Source organism: Uranotaenia lowii, chromosome 2 (genome assembly GCF_029784155.1).
Source record: "Uranotaenia lowii strain MFRU-FL chromosome 2, ASM2978415v1, whole genome shotgun sequence".
NCBI lineage: Eukaryota > Metazoa > Arthropoda > Insecta > Diptera > Culicidae > Uranotaenia > Uranotaenia lowii.
This window is the reverse complement of record NC_073692.1, coordinates 373,665,409-373,686,251: the sequence shown is the minus strand read 5'-3', so window position 1 is coordinate 373,686,251 and position 20,843 is coordinate 373,665,409. Positions and strand designations below refer to the sequence as shown.

The window sequence follows — 20,843 nt, the reverse complement described above, 5'->3', positions numbered from 1 at the left end:
AGACGTAAAAATAAGGTGGCAATGGAAAGATTCTCAATATTTATTTGATAACAGGTGGTGAATTGCAGGTGGTAATATGTAGACATTTTGTATTTATGATTGATTATAAAGTAAAATAGCTTAACTCTATTGGAGATTTGTGGGGCTAGGACAGGGCATCAAACGAGCGGAAAACTGATATAGGGGAAAAGTTCATATAACGCCCCATGTGGCCAATACGCGCCACCTTTGTTTTGTAGAATCTGAAACATTTGAAGCCTGCAAAATATTACCAATTTGTTCTAAATGCTGTGATTGGTCATGGCAAGTATGATTTTTTCCTTAAAATGCCACTGTGTCGTGATAATTTTACAATTTAGGTTTTTTGTCATTTTGATCTAAATTTTAAAACACTTTCAATAAGGTGTCACTTCGCAGAGAAAAACGAATAAGACAATATTTTCTGACACATCGATAGAGGAGAATCTAAACTATGATTTTCTGCTAACAAATCATACTGAACTCGCAAAGGTATGCTTTTTATGGGTATGTTCTATCACGGCCCATGCGCTCGTTATAACGCGCCAATCGTAGTAGGCTGAAAATATCATTAATTTTTCAAAAAGGCCAATTTTCATTGAAAATGAACAAAAAGTCTAAAACCATATTTTGAGCGTTAATTCAGCCCAAAAAATCTACTTTTCATTTTTTTCAAAATTTTGATTAGTCCATTTTGATTTTCATTTCAGTCAAAGTGTCTGTAAGTATTGGTGTGTTTTCGGTCTTCGGCTGCTTTCGGGTGTGTTCGGCTGCTAGGCGCATATTGAATACACAGCGGCGCGTATTTGCAACACAGTTTTGTTCTGTGGCTTTTAATATGATTTTTAAAAATCAAGTTTTTGAAGCAACTATAGCAATTTGAGTAATAAAATATCATTGGCATTTGTAGAAAACACTTTTCTTCGACGATTGCACCCATTTTCAACACAATTTGTACGTGGAATACATAGAAAATCAGCGATTCGCTTAGGTGGCGCATAATAGGGCATGTTCCCCTACAATGGATTGTGGGTTCAAGCCAGCCGGAGTATCTCGGCATATTTAGAATCATGAGGAGGATACTTCGGTACCTTTTCAGATTCTTTATATGTTTCGAACAGTTGGAAGTGAGATCGGTGAGTCAAACCTGTCCCAAACCAGTGGTAACGGACCCCTTGGTAGTGCTACAATTATTGTTGATGAGTTTCTGCTTTAATTGTCTTTATTTCGCAAAATTTACAAAATTATACACTTATCTTTATTTATAAATAATAACATTTTTCATAATTATTTTAATATTATTTCAGTTATATTTTAGAAGAAATACTAAAATAGCTGACATAATTTGGATTTGTATAACATTCATAATAATATTTATGTCATCTGCATAGAAAATAGCGCTGATAAATTAATTTCCTGAGAGACATGTAGACACAATCAACAAACTATATAGCAAATCATTCAAAGAATAATCAAACGGGGAAACTTCAATGCTATTATAGTGGTCGGTAGTCTTCGATTTATTTCTTTCCATCATCCATATTACGTGTGCCGATAGCGTCAATAGGACTCAGCGCAATTTTCTTCTCCTTCTTGCCTTTTCGTTTTTCTTTCGGCGAACTATCCGAGTCGGTGCTTGAGATTGTATGCGATGATCGTTTTAGCGTATGTTGATCAGCTTCCATCTTATCGTCGCCGACAGCAACACTATCCAACTTTTTACTATTGGTGGGACAATCCACCTTAGAGCTCTGAGTGTTTTTTTCCAACGCGTCAAGCTTGTCGTGTGTGTCAGGTTCGGAAAGTTCTTAAGCATGAACAATATTTGAATGTGCGATCGAGACTTTCCGTACCGACTCGGGTCGAAAGACCTATCAGCCACTGGTAGGTTTAACATACATACATACATACATACGAAAAACATCACTTTTCAACGCTTTCCGCTTGTGGGACGAAGCACGCTAGGCCTACTATTGTGTGATGGTAGCTACAATTCTATCTGTACTTACCACTGCAAGGTAGTAGGTAAGCCCGTGAGGAACAAAACGATGAAATCTGATGAAAAGTTTTTCAAATTATTCTTTCAATTCTTTAATATTCTTTCTCAAAGAATATAAAATTTTACCTATATAGCCGATAAAATAATGTTTATAAATTTTTATTTTATTTTTAATTAAATTTGATTTATTTTCTGCATATCCTTCATCTCATCTTTACAAAGAACACTTTCTAAACAACTTAAAAAGTATATTTAGTACAAGCTTTGTAAGCGTTTTCAAGACTACCTGAAAGCAAATGTTTAAATCATGAATATCATAATAAGAGCGTAATAAAACTAGCTGTGTACAAAATGCTATAAGAATACTATAATAGAACTTTCTCATTCTGGTTGGCTTAATCTGTGTTACTTGGGTTACTTTGATTTGGACTGCATGTTTAACAATCTTCCTCAATATTCTCAAAGGTATTTTTGAAATGAACTTCTTTGTTTTCTGTGTTGAACGCCATTTTAAGGTTTAATAAAGGTTACCGTTTTGGTTGAAACATATAAAGAAAAGATTCTCAACTGTTGAATGTGCATCTAACAAAAGTTTAAGCTTCTCCGGATTCAACCCATCCACAAGCGCCAATTAGTTTGCCCCCTACTATCGGATCAAAAAGGCCAATAAAAGCCGGAATCGGTTATGTTGGCAGGCAGCATTCGAGGTTTCATTCGATAAATTTAGCCCATTCGGAGCTTGGAAGAACTTCCCGGGTTGCCATAAAAGTAGCTCTGCGTTCCATACATTTGTCGTCGTCGTCTCAGTTTTGGATCAACAATCTACTAACCAGCCAATGAACCAACTGGTGGTTCATTTCAGCTTCTTGGGAGCTACTACTTTTTGCAATTTTCCGATTTGACTCCTACCCCTCCTCCTCATCGTTGGCCGGAAAAAGTTTGACCAAACTTGTTGGCCGATGAAGTGCTAAAACCACTATTTTCCGAAATGGCTTTTAATTGGATGCACCCCCCCTAGGAGGTTGATTAATATGTTGGCAAATTGGAACGGAACTCTTTTGCTTCCTGCTATGGATGAGCCGACTTTGAGGCGACTTGGTTTAAATGGTACAAATTTTCGGCATTGGTAGGTGGTCTCAAAATTGATGTTTTTTGTTGATGACAGACAGTTGGGGTTATTGACGTCAGTTCCTTCAGTTTTTACTGGAATCAATTTTGGAGAAGATATATAATTTGCATGTTTTATATTCGGTCTGAGATTGTACTCAAAGAAAATTTAAAGTAAATGTGTGTTGCGCTTTATATAAAAATATTCGCTAACTCGATGTGTTTTGCTACACTTTCCAAAAATTGAAAATTAAGTTTGTAAACATAATTGAAGTTCAGTTTTATTTCTTAGGCAGTATTTTAAACCAAATTTCAACATAATTTAGAAGGAAACGCTTTGAAAAAAGAACTGCAACTGGAGTTTCGAATTTGAGTACAACGATGATTGGATAACAATTACTTAAAATCGATCTCTGATTTTGTTTTTCAAGATCAGAAACTTCTACTCTGTTGTTATACTTTACCTTAATAGAGTTTATAATGATGTCAAAATGTTTGTTTGAAAGATATGGACTTCCAGCCCTTTCGCTTTTCCAATGCAAGAATTGTTCACGACCTTCTACAAAATTCTTTTTTTAGTATCTAAATGACGTAACATTTCGAGATATGCGGAATAAAGCCCGTCCGGGGTATACGTGCTCACCACATGTAGACTTCAGACCAACCAGATTTCATTGTATAGGATAAGGCAGTGCCAACTCTATCCCGGTACTACTTCTCCTAAATAATGAAATGTTGCGGGGTAAAGTATGGTGTACGTTAATAAGTTTCCTCGCAAAAATGCTCTTTCGTTCTTTTCAACATCTGTAAATTTTCTCCTCACTTCTCTATCCATCTTTATCAATTTCAGAACTACATTTCACAGATATGCCGAAAAATAAATTTACAAAATTAAATAACGGTGGTTAACTTATCTTAAAAATAATAACAACAGATTTAAAAAAAAAAATCTGAATCCACAAAGAAATGCCAAATGCGATTAAAAATGAACTATGATCAAAAATTGTTAATGATAATTATTGTTATTTATATTCATCTTAACTAACATTTCTTTTCTTCATTTTGAAGGATTGATTAAAAAATTTCGCTGCACTATATAGAATTTGGAAAAAAAAATCACGGTTGGAAATGTTAATTATTGATTAGGATAAATTCATAATAATTTTAAACTTAGGATTTTAAACTGAAGAGAATTTATTAAATGGTTGATAATAGAATTTTATTTGATAAAAAGAAGAAAAAATTTAATTTGATTTCAAGATTGCCAGTGATCAAAGTCAAACATATAATTTTTTTCTATATTAAAATTCTTTCATTTATCAAAATAAAAAGATTAAAAAATTTAATTTTTAAAGTTTAAGATACTAACTTTGTATATTTATAATACAACATGTTTAATTATACGGACAAAGTACAATTTCGGAAAATGAGTGATCTCGTGAATAATCAATAAGAAACTGATTAAATAAAAATATCAATAATGAATTCCAAGTTTTGTTGTAATGTAAAATATTGAAAGCACAACCCGAGCAGACGTTTATGGCAAAATTATAGCAAATTTTGCTATCACGCCCTGAGAGCCGAACGTGCTCTCATTTTGCTTGACATAAGGTGGTACACAGCAAAAATGAGAGCTCAAATTTTCATACTTGGTTAGCAAAGTGATGCCAAATTTAGCTATTTTTGAGACCCTAACTACAGCTCACTTTTTGAAAGCTTGTACAGCACAACGAGGCCAATATAAGGCATCAAAAAATTTACTATGATAGCAAAATTTAGCCTAAACGTGCATTCAAAAATTTCGGAAAACGGCAGTAAAATGAAGCATAGTTAAGGCTTTCATAAAACGCAATATTTAACATTACTGTGCTATCTATTTGTGATTTTTAAAAATTTTATTTTTGCTGTCTATCACCTTTAGTCAACCAAAATTAAAGCAAATCTAGCTGTCAAGGCGTGATAGCTAAATATCTTCTCATTTTGCCGATAAAATTTGCTAGCGTAATCTTAGTTGCCTTTAGTTATGCAACACACTAATACTTACTATGAACATCTAATATGGGTTGGGGACCAAGTTGCGTTGATAGATTCCGTATAGATGTTTTCGTTGTCGCTAATAAATGCGCAGGTGGTGACTGGTTCAATCGACCGAAAACTGCTCCAACACCAGACTTTCTTAAAACATATATGAAATCCTGATACACTGCAAACCGGTGAATTTTCGGATGCGATCTAGAGCATTGACGATTTCTACCGGTAAAGATGTTTTCAAATGTTCCACATCGCATAGCTTTGTCCGACACATGCAACCTAAAAAAAGAATAGATGATTAATTGGGCATTTTTGATTATCAAAAAGTTAGCGAAATTATACTGCCTCTATTTGTAAAACAGTCCTATATAAATTTTCTTCATATTTCACTTTAACTGACAAATTATCATTTTTCGCATTATATCTCAATATAAAAAAAATTTTTTTTTTTTTGGAAATAAAACAAATTATTCGTGACTGCCGCATATGAAATATATCCGAATAAAATTTCCATATGTGAAACCGCACCTAATTACCTAGTTTATTTTCAAGATTTTTTCAGCGAAAAACTCGGATCAATTGATTTTATTTATTTCTAAATATTTAACTCAATTAATGTAAAATTATTTGAATCAGCTTTGAAAGACAAGCTACCAAGGCGGCTTATTAGAAAAAAAAATTACAATTAAAAATTTAAATAATATTCACTTTACAATGCGATACTGACGATATTTCTTCTCAAGTATGCTGTTATACCTTATTGATAACCACATAAAGAAGCTTAGAAAACGTGTAATCTAAGTATGCATAAGTAATTCGAAAAATAAATCCATTGAAAGAAAACTCACCTGAATCTGAGATTTATCATCCTGATGCGTGTATGCTACGATCACCCGTTCTTGCGTGTTGACAACATTCCTCCTGGCACGCAACAGAAACGCACTTTCCATTTTCCTCTCACACCTCACACCTCTCACCACTCCATCTGGTAGCGGCGCATTTTTCCTAAAAGAAGCCTGATTTAAATAAATGAAAATTACTTTAAAAACTTCTGTAACAAAATTTGTATCGATACCCAATCAAACAAACTTTCTGGTGGTTGAATTTCAAAATTGCACTTCTAAATATGTTCTTGAGATGGTTCAAATTTAAAAACAAGATTTGTAGATGTATTAACCCTAATCCGCTGTTGATTGTCAATATAACACTATTAGAAGTTTAGCGGCTTGTAATTTTATACGGGTGCATCCAAAACAAAACTTCTTCGGAGACCCTCAATGGGTTCTTGAAATATTTAATTTTGCATCCTTACTTTTTTATGAACGCACCCTGAAAGCCAAAAAAATCTCTAAGACCTTAAGTGTCAATTTGACACTTCTAGCTTAAAACCGATCCCTCTGTTCCTCAACCGATTTTCAGAGCCCAACAAGAGCGGTGTAACAATCAGCTCCGCTCTTTTAATTTTGTTGTGAGCGGAGCAAGAGTGGTCGATTGGAGCGGAGTGACTATACACACAGAGAGCGTTTTTCGTCACTCACATAACACTCAAAATTGAAATGAGCACTCTATAAGAGCGTCACCTAAAGAGTCCTCCTAAGGTGTACACAATGTGCGCCCAAGTAATTAATTCATGGTGCTGTTCGCTTTGGTTCGTATCTGGCTGCTTTTTTCGAAAATGAATCAAAAAGATAATAACATCAAGCCGGAAATAATGAAAATAATATAATATAATACACTTTGGTAAAGTATAAGTCTCTATCAAACAACAAACCAAACGAGTCACGCCTAGAACCTATCCGAATGTTCTTCACCGGGTGAAACTAAATTGCTCCCCCACGGTGGGAAAGGTAGCATAAGTGATCTGCACTAATCTGCAGTATAGTGGTGCTGATTGAACATTGAAAGTTAGTTTAACAGTCCGCTAGCTAGTTTCGAGCGAGGGTGATATTAACTAGATTTGTTTTGGATTCATGAAATAAAATCAATACCAATACCAACACTAGCATATACTAGTAATGCCCAAAATGTTTTCCAGAAACAAGTTGATGACGGTTTTAACGAGTTTTCTTGATCATAAAGGATAAAAAAATAACATTTATAATATTAACAAATGCTTGTTTATAAATTTTACCTTGCTTTTAAACATTTATAATAAAAAAAAGAACTATTATGGTGCATACATTTAGGGGCAAAAATTAAAATAATTGCTTAATAGTTTGAGCTACAAAATACAAACGAAATTTTACCTTCACACATTCCTTTAGGCCCTCCCACTATTTCCATTTTCATTCAAAGTTAACCATTTGTCCAATACGGTCTTACTCTTGGAAAAGTCCTTTTTTAAATCAAAAATTTATCACCAAATGAATATAAAAATAGTACTATAACTATACATATACCAAGTGAAAAAATAGCTCTTTCACATTCAACAACCCGTTTGCTTGTTAATGCTTTTTGGTTTTATCATGAGAGCTGTTTGTTTGCAAGCCTAGGAAATAACAGATATTTTGGGATTTTTAAATTACATTTTTACTAATAGATTTTTTTTTATACAAACCAAACTACGTGATTTTTTTAATTTTGAAGTTAGTTTTTTTCAAGATTTTTAAGTCTTTTGGCATAAAAATTTAAATTAAATTTTTTCTGATTTCCTTTGCCCCCCCCCCCCCCCCCCTAGGAGATTTTTGAGGGCTACAAACCATTAATTTGAGCGCTGTGAGGCACCCCAAAATAAGTCCGAATGAGATGAAATTTCGCGAGGTTAGTTTTTTGGGCCAATCCAGAAAATGTTTATGAGCAGTTTTCGAAATTCGACTTGACCCATTTGGCTGCCATCCTAACGCAAATACATATGCTAGATTTGTGAAGCAATTAACATTATAGATTTAATCTTGAGTAGAAAAAATGTCTTCATGAAAATCACGTTTATTTCCACGACGCGTTTTCGGCTTATTTTCACTCCAACCAAATAGCACAAATAGTATCACGTGATTTAAAAGCTTAGTACTGTGTGCAGCATACTTTTAAATCTAGCAATGCGTAAAGTGTTAAATTACTCGAACCTGTCTGAAATGGAGACAATTAAAGTATTTCAAAATTTACTTTTTAACCATTTATAAGATGCTTTGTTAAATATTTCAGGGTACATTTGAAGAGCTTTCTTATAGTTATTCAGCGGAAAATTTCCTTTAGAGAATTTGAAAATAGGAAAAAAGATAACATGGCTCGGCTTAAGCGAGAAATATATTTCTTATTTTGAACAAAATTTAATTTTTTTTTTTCATACAAACCTGCATATATAACTTTACTCTTGTAATCGTTCCTTTAAAATTTTGCAACGAATTTGTTGAGACCTACGGGTTTTATCAATTTTATCCTGAATTTCTGATTAATTCAACAAGATGGATAGATAACACAAAGATTAAAACCAAAATGCAAAACTTTATTTATGATTATAAGGTAAAAACTACAGAAATGCGAAAATTTAAAAAAAGAAGACCAACTTAAGGTATTTCGTAACGTAGATATCTGAAAAAATAGCAGTGCAGTGTTTTATGCAATTTCTAAGTCATATGGCATCAAATAGTCTTCATCCATTCATCTATTGTCATAATAATGTAGATATATGTAATTAAGTAGATTTACATTACATAAATTTCATGAAACCATTGAAATTTGAAGCTCGGCACCAAGCACTTGCACGCTTTGCTTTCAAAGCGCTGCCTAAAGAATTCCATTAATGAACGTCTTTTTTTGGTACGCACATGATTGGAAGGACGGTTTCTTAAAACACACTTCATTTCCCTAAGAGCGTGCTCTAAGAGCTACACTGACGGAGCACACATCACTCATGTAAGTGAGTGTCGAAGATTTATTTTTCGGGAAGCTGAGCAGAGTGTGAGCGGTTTAGCGCTCATAAGAGTGTGGGTTCCACTCCTCTTTGTGAAGCTTTGCTCTTGCACTTATGAGTGACACCTCAGAAGCCGTCCGAAGCCTGACTATACGTTGCGCACAAGGATGTATTTTTGAGAAATATATATTTACCAGAAAGGCAATTTCATACTGGTTATGGTGTAATTACATTGGCGTTGCAATACTTTACAAAAATATGAAAAATATAAAACAAAAAGTAAATCCAGATAATCACCAGTTGGTATCAAAATTAGAGGTTAGGTAGATTCATCGTGTTTGGTGCAGATAGAAATAAGTGTACTTAACTGCTACGACACATCCTATGATTTGGTAGCTTTTGCCACCTAGTCCACCCACTTCAGGAAACGTTAAGCAGCTGGTAACGGTAATTTGCGCAACTTCACCTTGTTTTTCGGATTTTCTTCTCAAACTTCGAATAACGGGAAACCGAAGTGTTGTAGCTGAATATTGTCTGAAATACATATTTCAGTTTTATTACGAAATTTCTAAAACTCTAAATTTTGTACGAATCGGTTGAAAAACAAGAAAGATATAGCGTTAGTTAAGTTATAGAAGAAGAATCAAATTAACACTAGAAGAACTCACGACGGGTAAAAAAATCTGGCACGGATAAGGGTTAAATGGCGTTAATCCTAAAAAATTACCTTGTTCAAGTTAGATTGCCGCTAGTCGCGTTTTTCTCATCATCCAACAGATCACTGGCACTTGGTTCCCTCTTGGTGGGGCCACTTATTACACTTGGACTGGGATCCGGGACTGCTGTCTCCGCCGGGCATCAATTCCTGGTGCTCCAGCCTCTTCCAAGGCTTATTGCTCTTCATATTCACCCATTGGATGTTTTCCCTGGAGGATACCAGCTGCCACTTTTGGTAGAGTTGGGTACCGACGGTCAATTGCAAAGATGTTCACAGTTTCACAAAAAAGGAACACACAATGCTTGACGCAACAGAAACTCGAAAACATCGCGAAAGCCGATTGGTAAACAAACACTTCGATCAATTTCTGTGACAGCAACATGTGTTGCCAGTAATTTGGAATGAAAAAAAAAATTCTATTTTCAACCCAGTAGGAAAAATTTATAAGCGTTCGGCTTGAGTGACAAACTGATAATTATTTGACGATTTGAGTCTAGTTTTAATGTTGATAACTATAAAGAATAGGAAATAATAGGTACTAAATCATTTAGTTTTTTTTTAATTTGTAGTTTGAAAAAAATGGTAAGTCGTTTTAGGGGATTTTGAATACATTCAGACAAACAGGCCCCGTTCGTTTTTGGCAACATGTCCGTAAATTTATGTTACCAAAATCGAACGGTTTTTTGACCCTCTTTTAATTTAATTTCAATTTAATCAAAATCAATTTAAAACATAATGTTAGCATTTTTTTTATTTCACTCAATTATATTAGTTTTCAGCATTAAAAACTTGAACGATCCATTTTTACTGTTTAAAACTTATATAATTAGGCCAAATTAAAAACAAAAATGCTTATATTATGTTTTTGATTTATTTTGATTAATTTGCATTAAATGTAAAAAAAATAAAAAGTAACTAAAAAGTCCGTCTGTTTTGGATGTTGCCAAAAACGAACGGTTTTGCACGGATGTTACCATAATCGAAAGGGGTCAGTATAATCAAATTCAATTGTATGATATTTGCAGGTTCAAAATTAATAAATTTTATAGCGTGTTCGTGGTAGATGATTCAAAAAATCAAAATAACTTCCTTTGGTCCAAAATTCCCCACTCTCCCCGAAACAAATCTTAACATAAACACTGTTTCTAGTACCACAATTCTAAAGTGTCAAATAAAGCAATTTGGATTGAAAAATTCTGAAAAACGTAAATTTAAAAAATAAGTAAAAGCAGAGAAAATATCAAAATTTAATAAGTTTGAGGTATGAAATGCAGAATTTCGTGCTCCTTCTTTCAAGTATTTCAACTGAATCACACAAGGACTACAAATGATAGGAGCTGTTGCGAGTATTTATCGTTAATAAAATCACCAACAAAAATCGCGATTTTAGGAATTTTTGTAGGAAGTCTTCGAACAATGATCGTTTTTGGCTGGTACTCAAAGTTTAAATGTTCAAAACAGCAACTCTTAAAACAAGTAAGTAACCATTTCATTTTTTCAATAAATTTGATTATGAGGTTTATTACTTGAAATACTATATTTGAACTCATTCGAAAAAAAGTGCGTACTTTATTAACAATTTTGCTTAGGACTTTCTCGACCATTCACAAAAAGCCGTTTGAGTATCCACAAAATAACAAAAAAAAATTATACCAAGCTCGTTTTAAAAAAATGATGCTTGCAGTGTAACTTTCATTTTTGAGAAAAGTTACGATATTCCTACATTTAATAATGCTGTTTTAAGCTCTAAATCTGATGTTTGATTTTTCCTGACAATTTTAATGAGATCATAATGATGCTTAGTTTTGCTCTCGTAGAGGAATTTTGCAAATGATGCTATCATTTTGCTTATAACACCTCATTTTGGATTTAATTTGCTATCAAATTAACATTACTGAAACCTTATTGATGCCTAGTTTTGCTTTCGTTAAAATTCCATGAGCAAATGATGATATCATTTTGCTGTTGACACCTTAATTTGGTTTCAGTTTGCTATCGATTCGGGCATCAGAGTCTGCTCGGGAAGGATAATACAAATTAAGTTAACATTGCGCATTTTCATTCAAAGGCATATCATATTCGTATAAAAATTAAAAAAAAAGTCATTATCGATTAAAAACATGTTTTGACCTAATGAAAATAATAGAAACATTGATAAATTTTTAATCAATGGTTTTAAAGTTAAAAATTTAATCTCTGAATATTTTATCGCTGTCAATTGAAATAATTGGGTTCTGGAAAGGGCAGAAGATGTAAACTATGTTTTTCTTTTAAAAATTCATTTTCAAAGGCTTTCAAGACCACAAAAAATCAGAGTTAAAAAACAAAGACAATCTATTTTAAAATATTGCATAAAATTAAAAGAATTTGACGGCAAATTTATATGAAAACTAGCTGATTTTACCCGGTCTTGCTCGGGTTCACATAAAATATAAATCAAAAGAATTATTTGATTTTACAAAATTTTGGAAGCTAAATATTTCATCATTATAAGAAATTTGTTTTTATTGAGATTATTAACTGTGTTTAGGCTGGAACAAATATCAATTTCTTCCTTCTGTCAACACCCCCCCCCCCCCCCCCTTCGAAATTACCAAAAAACCTTAAGGGGAAAATAAATAAAGTTTGAAGTATTTTATGTAAATTTCAACAAAAAATTCAAGTATCCGAAAGGTTACAAGACCACCAAAAAAACTTTGGAAGATGGATGTTTTTTCACCTTTTGTATTCTTGATTTCATTGAATTATTGTATAAAAAATTACTTGATTTATAGGTTTTGTCCAATGTTATAGTATGAAATTTTGTTGCATACAAGCATTCGTGCAATTTATTTAATTTTTTTTTGTTTTTTGCATTATTTTTTATTGTCCCCCCCCCCTCGTGATGATCCAACTCAGTGTGACAAAAGAAGTTTGTCAGCTTTTCTTAGGTGGGTGGGGCTCAGAACTACAGTGTCGGACAATAGAATAGGACCACAGCTCAATCCAAAACAGAAAGTGACAAAACTTTGAGAAAAAAAAATTCCATTTAAGTGCATCAAACCATTTACAAATTGAAAATTCCATTCTTCGAAGAAATTAAAATCATCCGTAGTTAAAACAATTGTCCTTTATTTAAAAATGCGTTTTAAGCATACTTACTGACTAAAATAACGCAACATAAAATAGGACCGCTTTAGAATTCATGGGAAAAAAATTTAAAAAAAGGAAATTCATACCGTGATCGATTTGCAGGGTTAGTACTTGGTGGTATAACCCTTATTACGCATCACTTCTCGCACCCGGTTCGGAATCGACTCCACCAGCTTTTGGCACGTTCTCACTGGGATAGCGTACCACACCGCCTGGATTCTCTCCTTACGTTTAACTATTTCCCATAGGTTCTCTATGGGATTGAGATCGAGGGACTGTGCTGGCCACTCCATAACGTCTACCTTATTATGCTGGAACCACTTTTTAACCGTTTAAGCGATATGTTTGGAGTCGTTGTGCTGCTGGAACTGCCACTTTAGGGGCATCTCCCACTCGACGTGTGGCAGCATTACTTCCCGAAGTATCTGGGCGTAGAGATGCTGGTCCATAATCCGGCCGATCCAGTACAAGGGACCCACCTCGTACCAAGAAAAGCACCCCCACACCATGATGCTAGCTCCTCCATGTTTGAATGTTTTATTTGTATATTGGGGCATATACGCACAGCCGAGTGGGCGATGGACCCAACTATTTCCGTCCGAGCCGATGAGGTTCACTTTGGTCTCATCCGACCACAGCACATTTCTCCATAGTTTCTCCTTTTCCGGACCGACGCAATCAAAGTGGTCCTTCGCTTGCTTCAGCCGCGCCTTCAAGTGCTTCGGCGTCAGTATCGGCACCTTGCGGAGACTTTTTCCTCCTAGTCCCTTCTCCACCAACCGTCGCTGAACCGGGAACTCACAGATAAGTTCAGCTCGTCTCTGATCTGCTTGGATGCTTTGAAAGGGTCCTTTTGCGAGGCCCGCTTGATTGCCAAATCGTCCTTCGGCGTTGTTTTGCGGGGGCGGCCGGTCAGTTCCCGTTTGCCGGTGCTGTGAAGCGCGTTGAAAACGAAAGTTTTCGACCTTCCTAAGTAGTCGGCAATCTCGCGTTGGCTTTTGCCAGCCTTGTACAGATTCCAGATGATCGCTCGCTGGACCTCCGAGCAGTGCTGTGCCCAACCCATCGCTTTTTCGCTGAAAACAGAGTAGGAGGAAGGAAATCTTTATTTTTTGTTTGTTTTCATGATTTACATGATTAATTTTATGGGAGATACTTACCAGGCCAGGAAATCGACATACAACACCGAAAACAACACCTTTTCTTCAAATCTAGAACGCTGAAAATGCCGGAACGGCCGAACCGATGAGCTGGTCTTATTTTATGACGCGACTTTTTTCACCCTCTGACAGCTTTCTGGTCGAGTAGAACAAACGGGTTGCTTTGATTGCAACAAACGTGCAGTATACAAAGTTGGCATACTACAATAAGTGCTTGCCGCTAGGTGTCGCATATTATTATATTTGAATTGGCAGTTTAAAGGTGATTTGAATATTTTGCATTAGAGCGGTCCTATTTTATTGTCCGACACTGTATTACTAAAACCTTACCCTGGTCCAACTACATCTCTGTACCGAATTTCAGGCTGATCGGTTAAGCGGTGTGGATTTGTATAAGGTGCATACAAACAAACAAACAAACCAACAAACATATATAGTCCAACTCATCTTTATATATAAGAAGAAGAAATAAGAAGAAGAAAATTAAAACAAAATATGAAGTTGGAAAAGTTTTTTTTTAACATTTGAGATGGATTTTTTTTTCAAAAAAATTGAAAATTGAAAATAAAATTGAATTGAGGGAACGACATTTTGGTGCCTATGATAAATTGCTTGATTTGGTAGATTTAAGCGTCCTGAACTCGAATCTTTGATACATGGCTTGCAACTTTTTGATGATTCAAATTTGTATTCGATTGATTATTTTTTTATTTATCATGGTATTTTTCAAACACTGTACTGGGTTAGTTACACTTCATAATAGAAACCCATTCTAAAGACAAGACAGGGTTTTTGTTTGTCAAGTTTAGAGTTGCATTGGAAAGGGTTGATTAAATTGCAAATCGAAATTTAAAATTTAAAATTAATTTCAATTCATGAACAGCATATATGTAGCATGTTCGGACTTGAAAATTTTGATCCAAATGGAACGTATCTTGTACATTTTTTTTTCGAAAAATCCAACGAATAATATTTGAGCTACCGCACGGATTGAAAACTGGAGTTATGGCTGCTTTACCCTCAATTCCAAACATTTCTCAAATATTTCTTAAAAATCATGTTCGGACTTGAAAATTTTGAACCAAATGGGATGTATCTTGTGATTTTTTTTTTCGAGAAATCCAACGAAGCCTGTTGAACTACCGCACGCATTGGAAACAGGAGTTATGGCTCAACAGCCTTCATTCCTCGGAAAAAAATCACACAAGATAAGCCCCATTTGTTTCAAAATTTTCAAGTCTCAACATAAGTTTTCTCAACTTTTCGAAAAAATGTAAGGGAATTGAGGGTAAAATAGCTATAAGTTCATTATCTGAAACGTGCGGTAGCTCAAACAGCCTCCATTCGATTTTTCAGAAAAAATTACACAAGATAGGCCTATTTTTGTTCAAAGTTTTCAAATTTTAGTAGGTTTATTCTAGATTTTTTACAAAATTTAGGGGAATTAGGGGTTAAAATGGCACTATTACTACGTTCGTAAGCTCGTGCGGCATCTGAAACTATGACCAATCGCTTCTCTGGAATTTTCACTAAAGGAAAGTACTTTTTCATAAGTTTGTTTTGTGTAAGAGGGAAGATAGTGAATTTCTTCGCGGTTAATACACTTTTTTCCCCATTGTGCATTGACTTAAAATAATTTTCTTTTCTTTCGATAAAAAAAAACACTTTAAATCAAAGAAATAAGATTTGTATTAGAAGAACACCAGAACCTTGATTCAAAATTTGAATTTCAAATGTGTGTTTTTTTCCAATCGCACAAGTTTTCTCTGCGTGATTATAGTATTGTATGTAGATCTTCTCAATTTCTTTTTTTCAACCATCCTCAAAGTGTCATACCATCATTCATATGCACCAGTAATAAATTCATATTTTTTTTGGCAACAATTGCTAATGCACGAACTCAAAAGGGTTTTAATTTTCAAAATCGTTAAAATGGTTTTGATTCAATCAACAAAATATAAATCTGGGTAATAATACGGACAATTGGTGTGACTTTGTGTAGTTTTATTTGAAAAAAAAAAAACGATTCTCATACAGAATGCTCTAAAAATAATTTCATTAAAATAGGTTGAGACATTTCGGAGGAGTAGTGCGACAAACACCGTTTTACGACAATTTTAAACAATATAAAATAGATTATAGATAATAATTATAATAAAAAACATTGCTAGCGAAAGATTTAATATAATTGAAGATAGATTATAGATAATAAAAATATTAAAAATTACTGTAAGTAAGTTTTCTTTCCATATGTTTTAATTTTTATAACAATTGTCGGGATGTTTCGGCGAATATGTAGAATTCAATTTTTTTTCATAATCAATGAATTTTTCTGCCCGGATAGTCCAAGGACGAATGAAACTATCCTATTCTGCTACGAAGTATGCTCAATTTCTCAGATCGAAGATGCTTCCATTGTTATTTAATGTCCCATGCAAAACCGAAAAGTTCACTCACAAAATTATCTATAAGTTCCGGAGCAAAACACAGAGCAAATTCAAACACCCCAGCCAGCAGACCTCTGGCAATTGTGCAATCCAAAGTTCATGCATCACCAACAATCGGAGGGCCAGATCAGTTGCCATCATGGGAGCAAATAACACAGGAAGAAGCGTTGTGTATTGTTTAAAATTTAACTACCCATCACTAATGCATTGCAGCAGCAGCAGTTTGCCACACCCACTCGAATCAAGGGTAGCAAAATAAACACAAACAAAACAGAAAAAAACTAACAGAGCAGATACCCGGAATGGGAAACTACCTTCGGAGGATTGCGGCACACTAACTAGGGCATCAAGAGTATAGCCATTGGTCAACACAGCCTCCGGACTGTTTTCATGGAGCTCCTCTGTGAGAAGAAAAACCGAAACCATAGTTTTGTGGAGATGCAACTTTGCGATGCAGCTGGCAGGCAGCGGTACTCAGTTTTTAAATAAATTTTAAATTTAGTGTGAAGAAAAATAATTGTCTCTACAGCACCAACAAAGTCCTTTAGCAGATTAATAATTGACTTTTACAAAAATAGATCCGTTTCAAAGTTATACTAGATTTTTGATAAGATACCAGGGCGGATGATTTTTTTTTTTTGGTTTTTTCAAATAAATTTGTCCATTTTCTAAAAATGATGTTTATTTTCATGTTTCAAAAAGCAATTTGAAGATCACGTAACGCTCCCATCTGCAGGCTGCAGGCGAGAAAAAACATATTATTCCCCGATCTAACTCCGTCTGGTTTTTCTTCCTTTCTTCGCCATCACCAATCCCGTGTTTCCCGTAGGCCACCAGGCGCTTCGAAGCAACAGGCCAGGACTTCATGGCCCAGACGCTGACGCTGGCCAAACAGCTGCGGCCCCAAGCATCCTGGGGCTACTATGCCTTCCCCTATTGCTTCAACATGAACGGACATCCGGCCAACCAGCGGGAGGATTGCGTGGCGGAAGTGCAGCGGGAAAATGACCGGTAATAAAGTGCAGGGCAGCATGCAGCAGCACAGACTTCTGCTTGGTCTCTATCTCGTTTTTTTTCTATTTTTTCACTCCATCATCATATCGGCACAGCACAAACAACAACACATCAACTGCATATCTCTCGACGCTTCTCGGGGTGGCATAAACCTAACCTAACCTAACCTCTATCTTTCGCAATTTTTAGTTTAACCGGTTCGGTGTGGTGATGTTTACATGTTGAACTTTGCACAATGTTTGTGTACTGGGACGGTTTGTGTTTTATTTCTTTTTTTCTATCCTCATCCCGGTTTATTAAATGTTAAAACGCTCAACCGGTGGACGATTTAGATTGGATGTGGAATTTGATCCTCATCCAGTCATCACTATTTTTTGTAAAAATTTCATTATTTTATCCATCTTCCTTCCATCCATCCCAGACTAAATATGATTTACTCGTTAACCCTCCCTCATTCAATAATCTCTTAACCCCCTCACAAGCTACCGTAATTTTTGAAAATTAACTATTCATAGTTATTTGGTCGTAGTTACAATTTCATACATAATATTTATACTTTGATTATAGTTGATTAGAGAGCGATATATTCCGGCTTGCCCAAAAATCCAGATCAGCCAAATTTGGCCGGGATGTCCGGATATTGAATAAAACTTTCCGAGTTTTGCTCGGGTTTATTCAGATTATTTGCTAAAGCAAATAATAAACTCAAATCACTCTTTAAAATGGTTTAAATTTTGTGTTCTATATGGATCTTTCAAAAATTTCAAAATATACATAAACTTTGGCTTTTTTAATATTTTTTTTTTCAAAAATCGTCCTGAATGCCTGACCGTTACCGTGGATACGTGTTGAGGATGGTATGCTTAAAGTTAAATTTCATCTTTTTTTTAACAACTATTTTGAAGATGTCTTGCTCAAATCCCAGCTTCATCTAATTCAATATCAGAGAATCAATTTCAAAAAGCTTGGTATCTGTTTCTACACGTTTTATCCCAGATTTAACAGGAACGAGACGAGTCATCTGATGTCTTTTCAGTTATTGGTGACATTTTAAAAATCTGAAAGACCCCTACCTAAAAAATATCTTGTAGGTCCGATCATCCGATAATATCATCTGGTTAAAAATTATTGACTAAAAAACATTAGGGGTATTAATACGGAAGAAATAGAATGCATTTAAAAAATAGCTTAAGATTTTTTTTATTAAAAACTCAATAGAATATTCGACCGAATATTCGGCCGAATATTCGTTTGGCCGAATAGTTGAAAAGGTCAATATTCGGTATTCGGCCGTTCGCCGAATACCACTATTCGGTACATCTCTACTTAAAACAAAAACTAGAATGGTTTTTGTTTCTTACTCAAATGAACTTTAGAAATTAAACATATTTCAGCTTTTGTGGAGTTTTAATAATGATTATATAGTGGAATAATAGAGTGTTTTTGTATGCCCCCATCATGTTTGTAAAATGCCTCCATCCTAAAATAACAGGTTAAATAGAATAAATAAATGATTTTTATCATTAAACCATCAAATCTAAGCTATGAATCACATCTAAAGAGAGAATTGAAGATCTAAATACAGATTTGATAAAGTTTTTCTCATGGATGAACTGCCTCCATAGTATGGCAACCCCAACTTTTGTTTTATTCCATAAAATTATAATATACATAGATTTTTATAAAACATCAGCTTTGTCGTACGGAAATTATTACTTTCTAGCAGTTTCAATGAAATCATACGGAAATATTGCTCAAAAAACAGAAATTTTGTTCAAAACATAAATAGGCGCATTCCGCCCGCACCGTTTGAGGTTCGGCATTTTAGACAACACTTATAAGAAAATCATTTTCTTGGAAACAGAAGAAAATTTTAACATAAAAATTACCCCAATGTATAGAAAACAGATGCCTGCACACATGTATATAGTTTTTATACACATATTCGATGTGATATTTGATTAAATCAGTGTTCTGCTTAATCGGCGCATATAGCCCGCTCCTCCCCTAATGTCGAGTATAAGTTTTTGCATCATTCAATTCTACTTGCCGTTCCAAATGTTCTTTTTCTATGAATTAACTGACATAAATCGTTTTTTAATTCAATTGTGTGATTTCATCATCATTACTCTTATTAATCTAAGTATTTGTCTATAATTTTATAACTTTCATTTAAAAAGTTTAATACTGACAAAATCGATGAAAATGGCAAAATTGAGAAAACTGACTTAATCTATAAAACTGACAAAAGTGTCCAAATTGAAAAAAATGTCAAAATTGAATAATATTGAAAAAAGCTGACAAAATTGACAAAAATGACTAAATTGAGAAAAGTTCAAATCGACCATTTCGGCCAAATTTACAAAATTTACAAAATTGGAAACAATTGACAAACTTGACTAAATTAACCTACCTAAACTACCTATACGACAAAAATGCTCTGCTTAAATTGCATTAATAAAGGCACAATACAGGTGCTGTAAACGCCTTGATTTATGCAACAACAGTACGCAGCTTTTTGGCTAGCCTGCAGTTCATATTGAAAAAAAAACACCATTTAATTATCAGCATCTGTTAAAAGGGTTTAACTATTTTATAACAGATTTTTCAGATTTTCTCATAGTTTAACTACAAATTCGATTAAATTTTAGAGGTTTTCATAAAAATGAAAACAATTCAGGACATTTAGGCACCAATTTTTTTAAAATCAGGTCAACTCGAGAGTTTAAAAAAAATTAAGACGGTCTCTCGAAAATCAGGACAAATCCTGATCAATCAGGTTACCTGGCACCTCTGAGCACAAGAGAAGCAACAACAACAACTAAACAATTGTAATGCACGTCAGAGGTGCCAGGTGTCCTGATTTTTCAGGACTTGTCCTGACTTTCGAGAGGTTGTCCAGATTTTTCTAAAACTTTCGAATTGTCCTGATTTTTGAAAATTTGTTTTCAAAATGTACTGAATTGTCCTGGATGTCAAGAAAATCTCAAATCACAATCGAATTTGTAATTGAACTATGAAAACTACGAACAAACCTGTTATGTCCTGATTTATGACAAAACCACCTGGCACCCTTTATGTACGTACAAGTATAACTATGCCCAGGGGTGTCAGGTGTCCTGATTTTTCAAGATTTGTCCTGATTTTCGAGAGGCCGTCCTGATTTTTGAAAAACGCTTGAATTGTCCTGATTTTTGGAAAATGGTCCATAAATGTCCTGAATTAAAAAAAATATCCAAATTATAACTAAATATATTGTTAAATGATAAGATCGTCAAACAAATCTTAAATAAAGTAATTTAATCAGTTTAACCAATGATAATCTTTGGTTCAAATGATATTTGAATACTGTTTTTCGATATAAATT

General features: G+C 34.2%; 1 protein-coding gene and 1 long non-coding RNA gene across 4 annotated transcripts in view; one reads left to right on the top strand and one right to left on the bottom strand.

The window, feature by feature from the left end:
- LOC129747882 (hyaluronidase Tab y 2.0101-like) overlaps window positions 1-20,843 on the top strand; it is a 136,278-nt gene that overhangs the window by 77,003 nt on the left and 38,432 nt on the right. For all 3 annotated transcript variants that reach the window (XM_055742265.1, XM_055742264.1, XM_055742263.1), the window contains exon 5: window positions 17,292-17,473. In XM_055742265.1, the coding sequence (XP_055598240.1) occupies window positions 17,292-17,473 (182 nt within the window). The remainder of the gene's footprint in view (window positions 1-17,291; window positions 17,474-20,843) is intronic.
- Window positions 5,034-9,958, bottom strand: LOC129747883 (uncharacterized). The gene is made up of 3 exons (XR_008737592.1): window positions 9,733-9,958; window positions 6,004-6,160; window positions 5,034-5,434 (listed from the first exon to the last, which is right to left on the bottom strand). It is a non-coding gene; the product is annotated as an uncharacterized LOC129747883 (long non-coding RNA).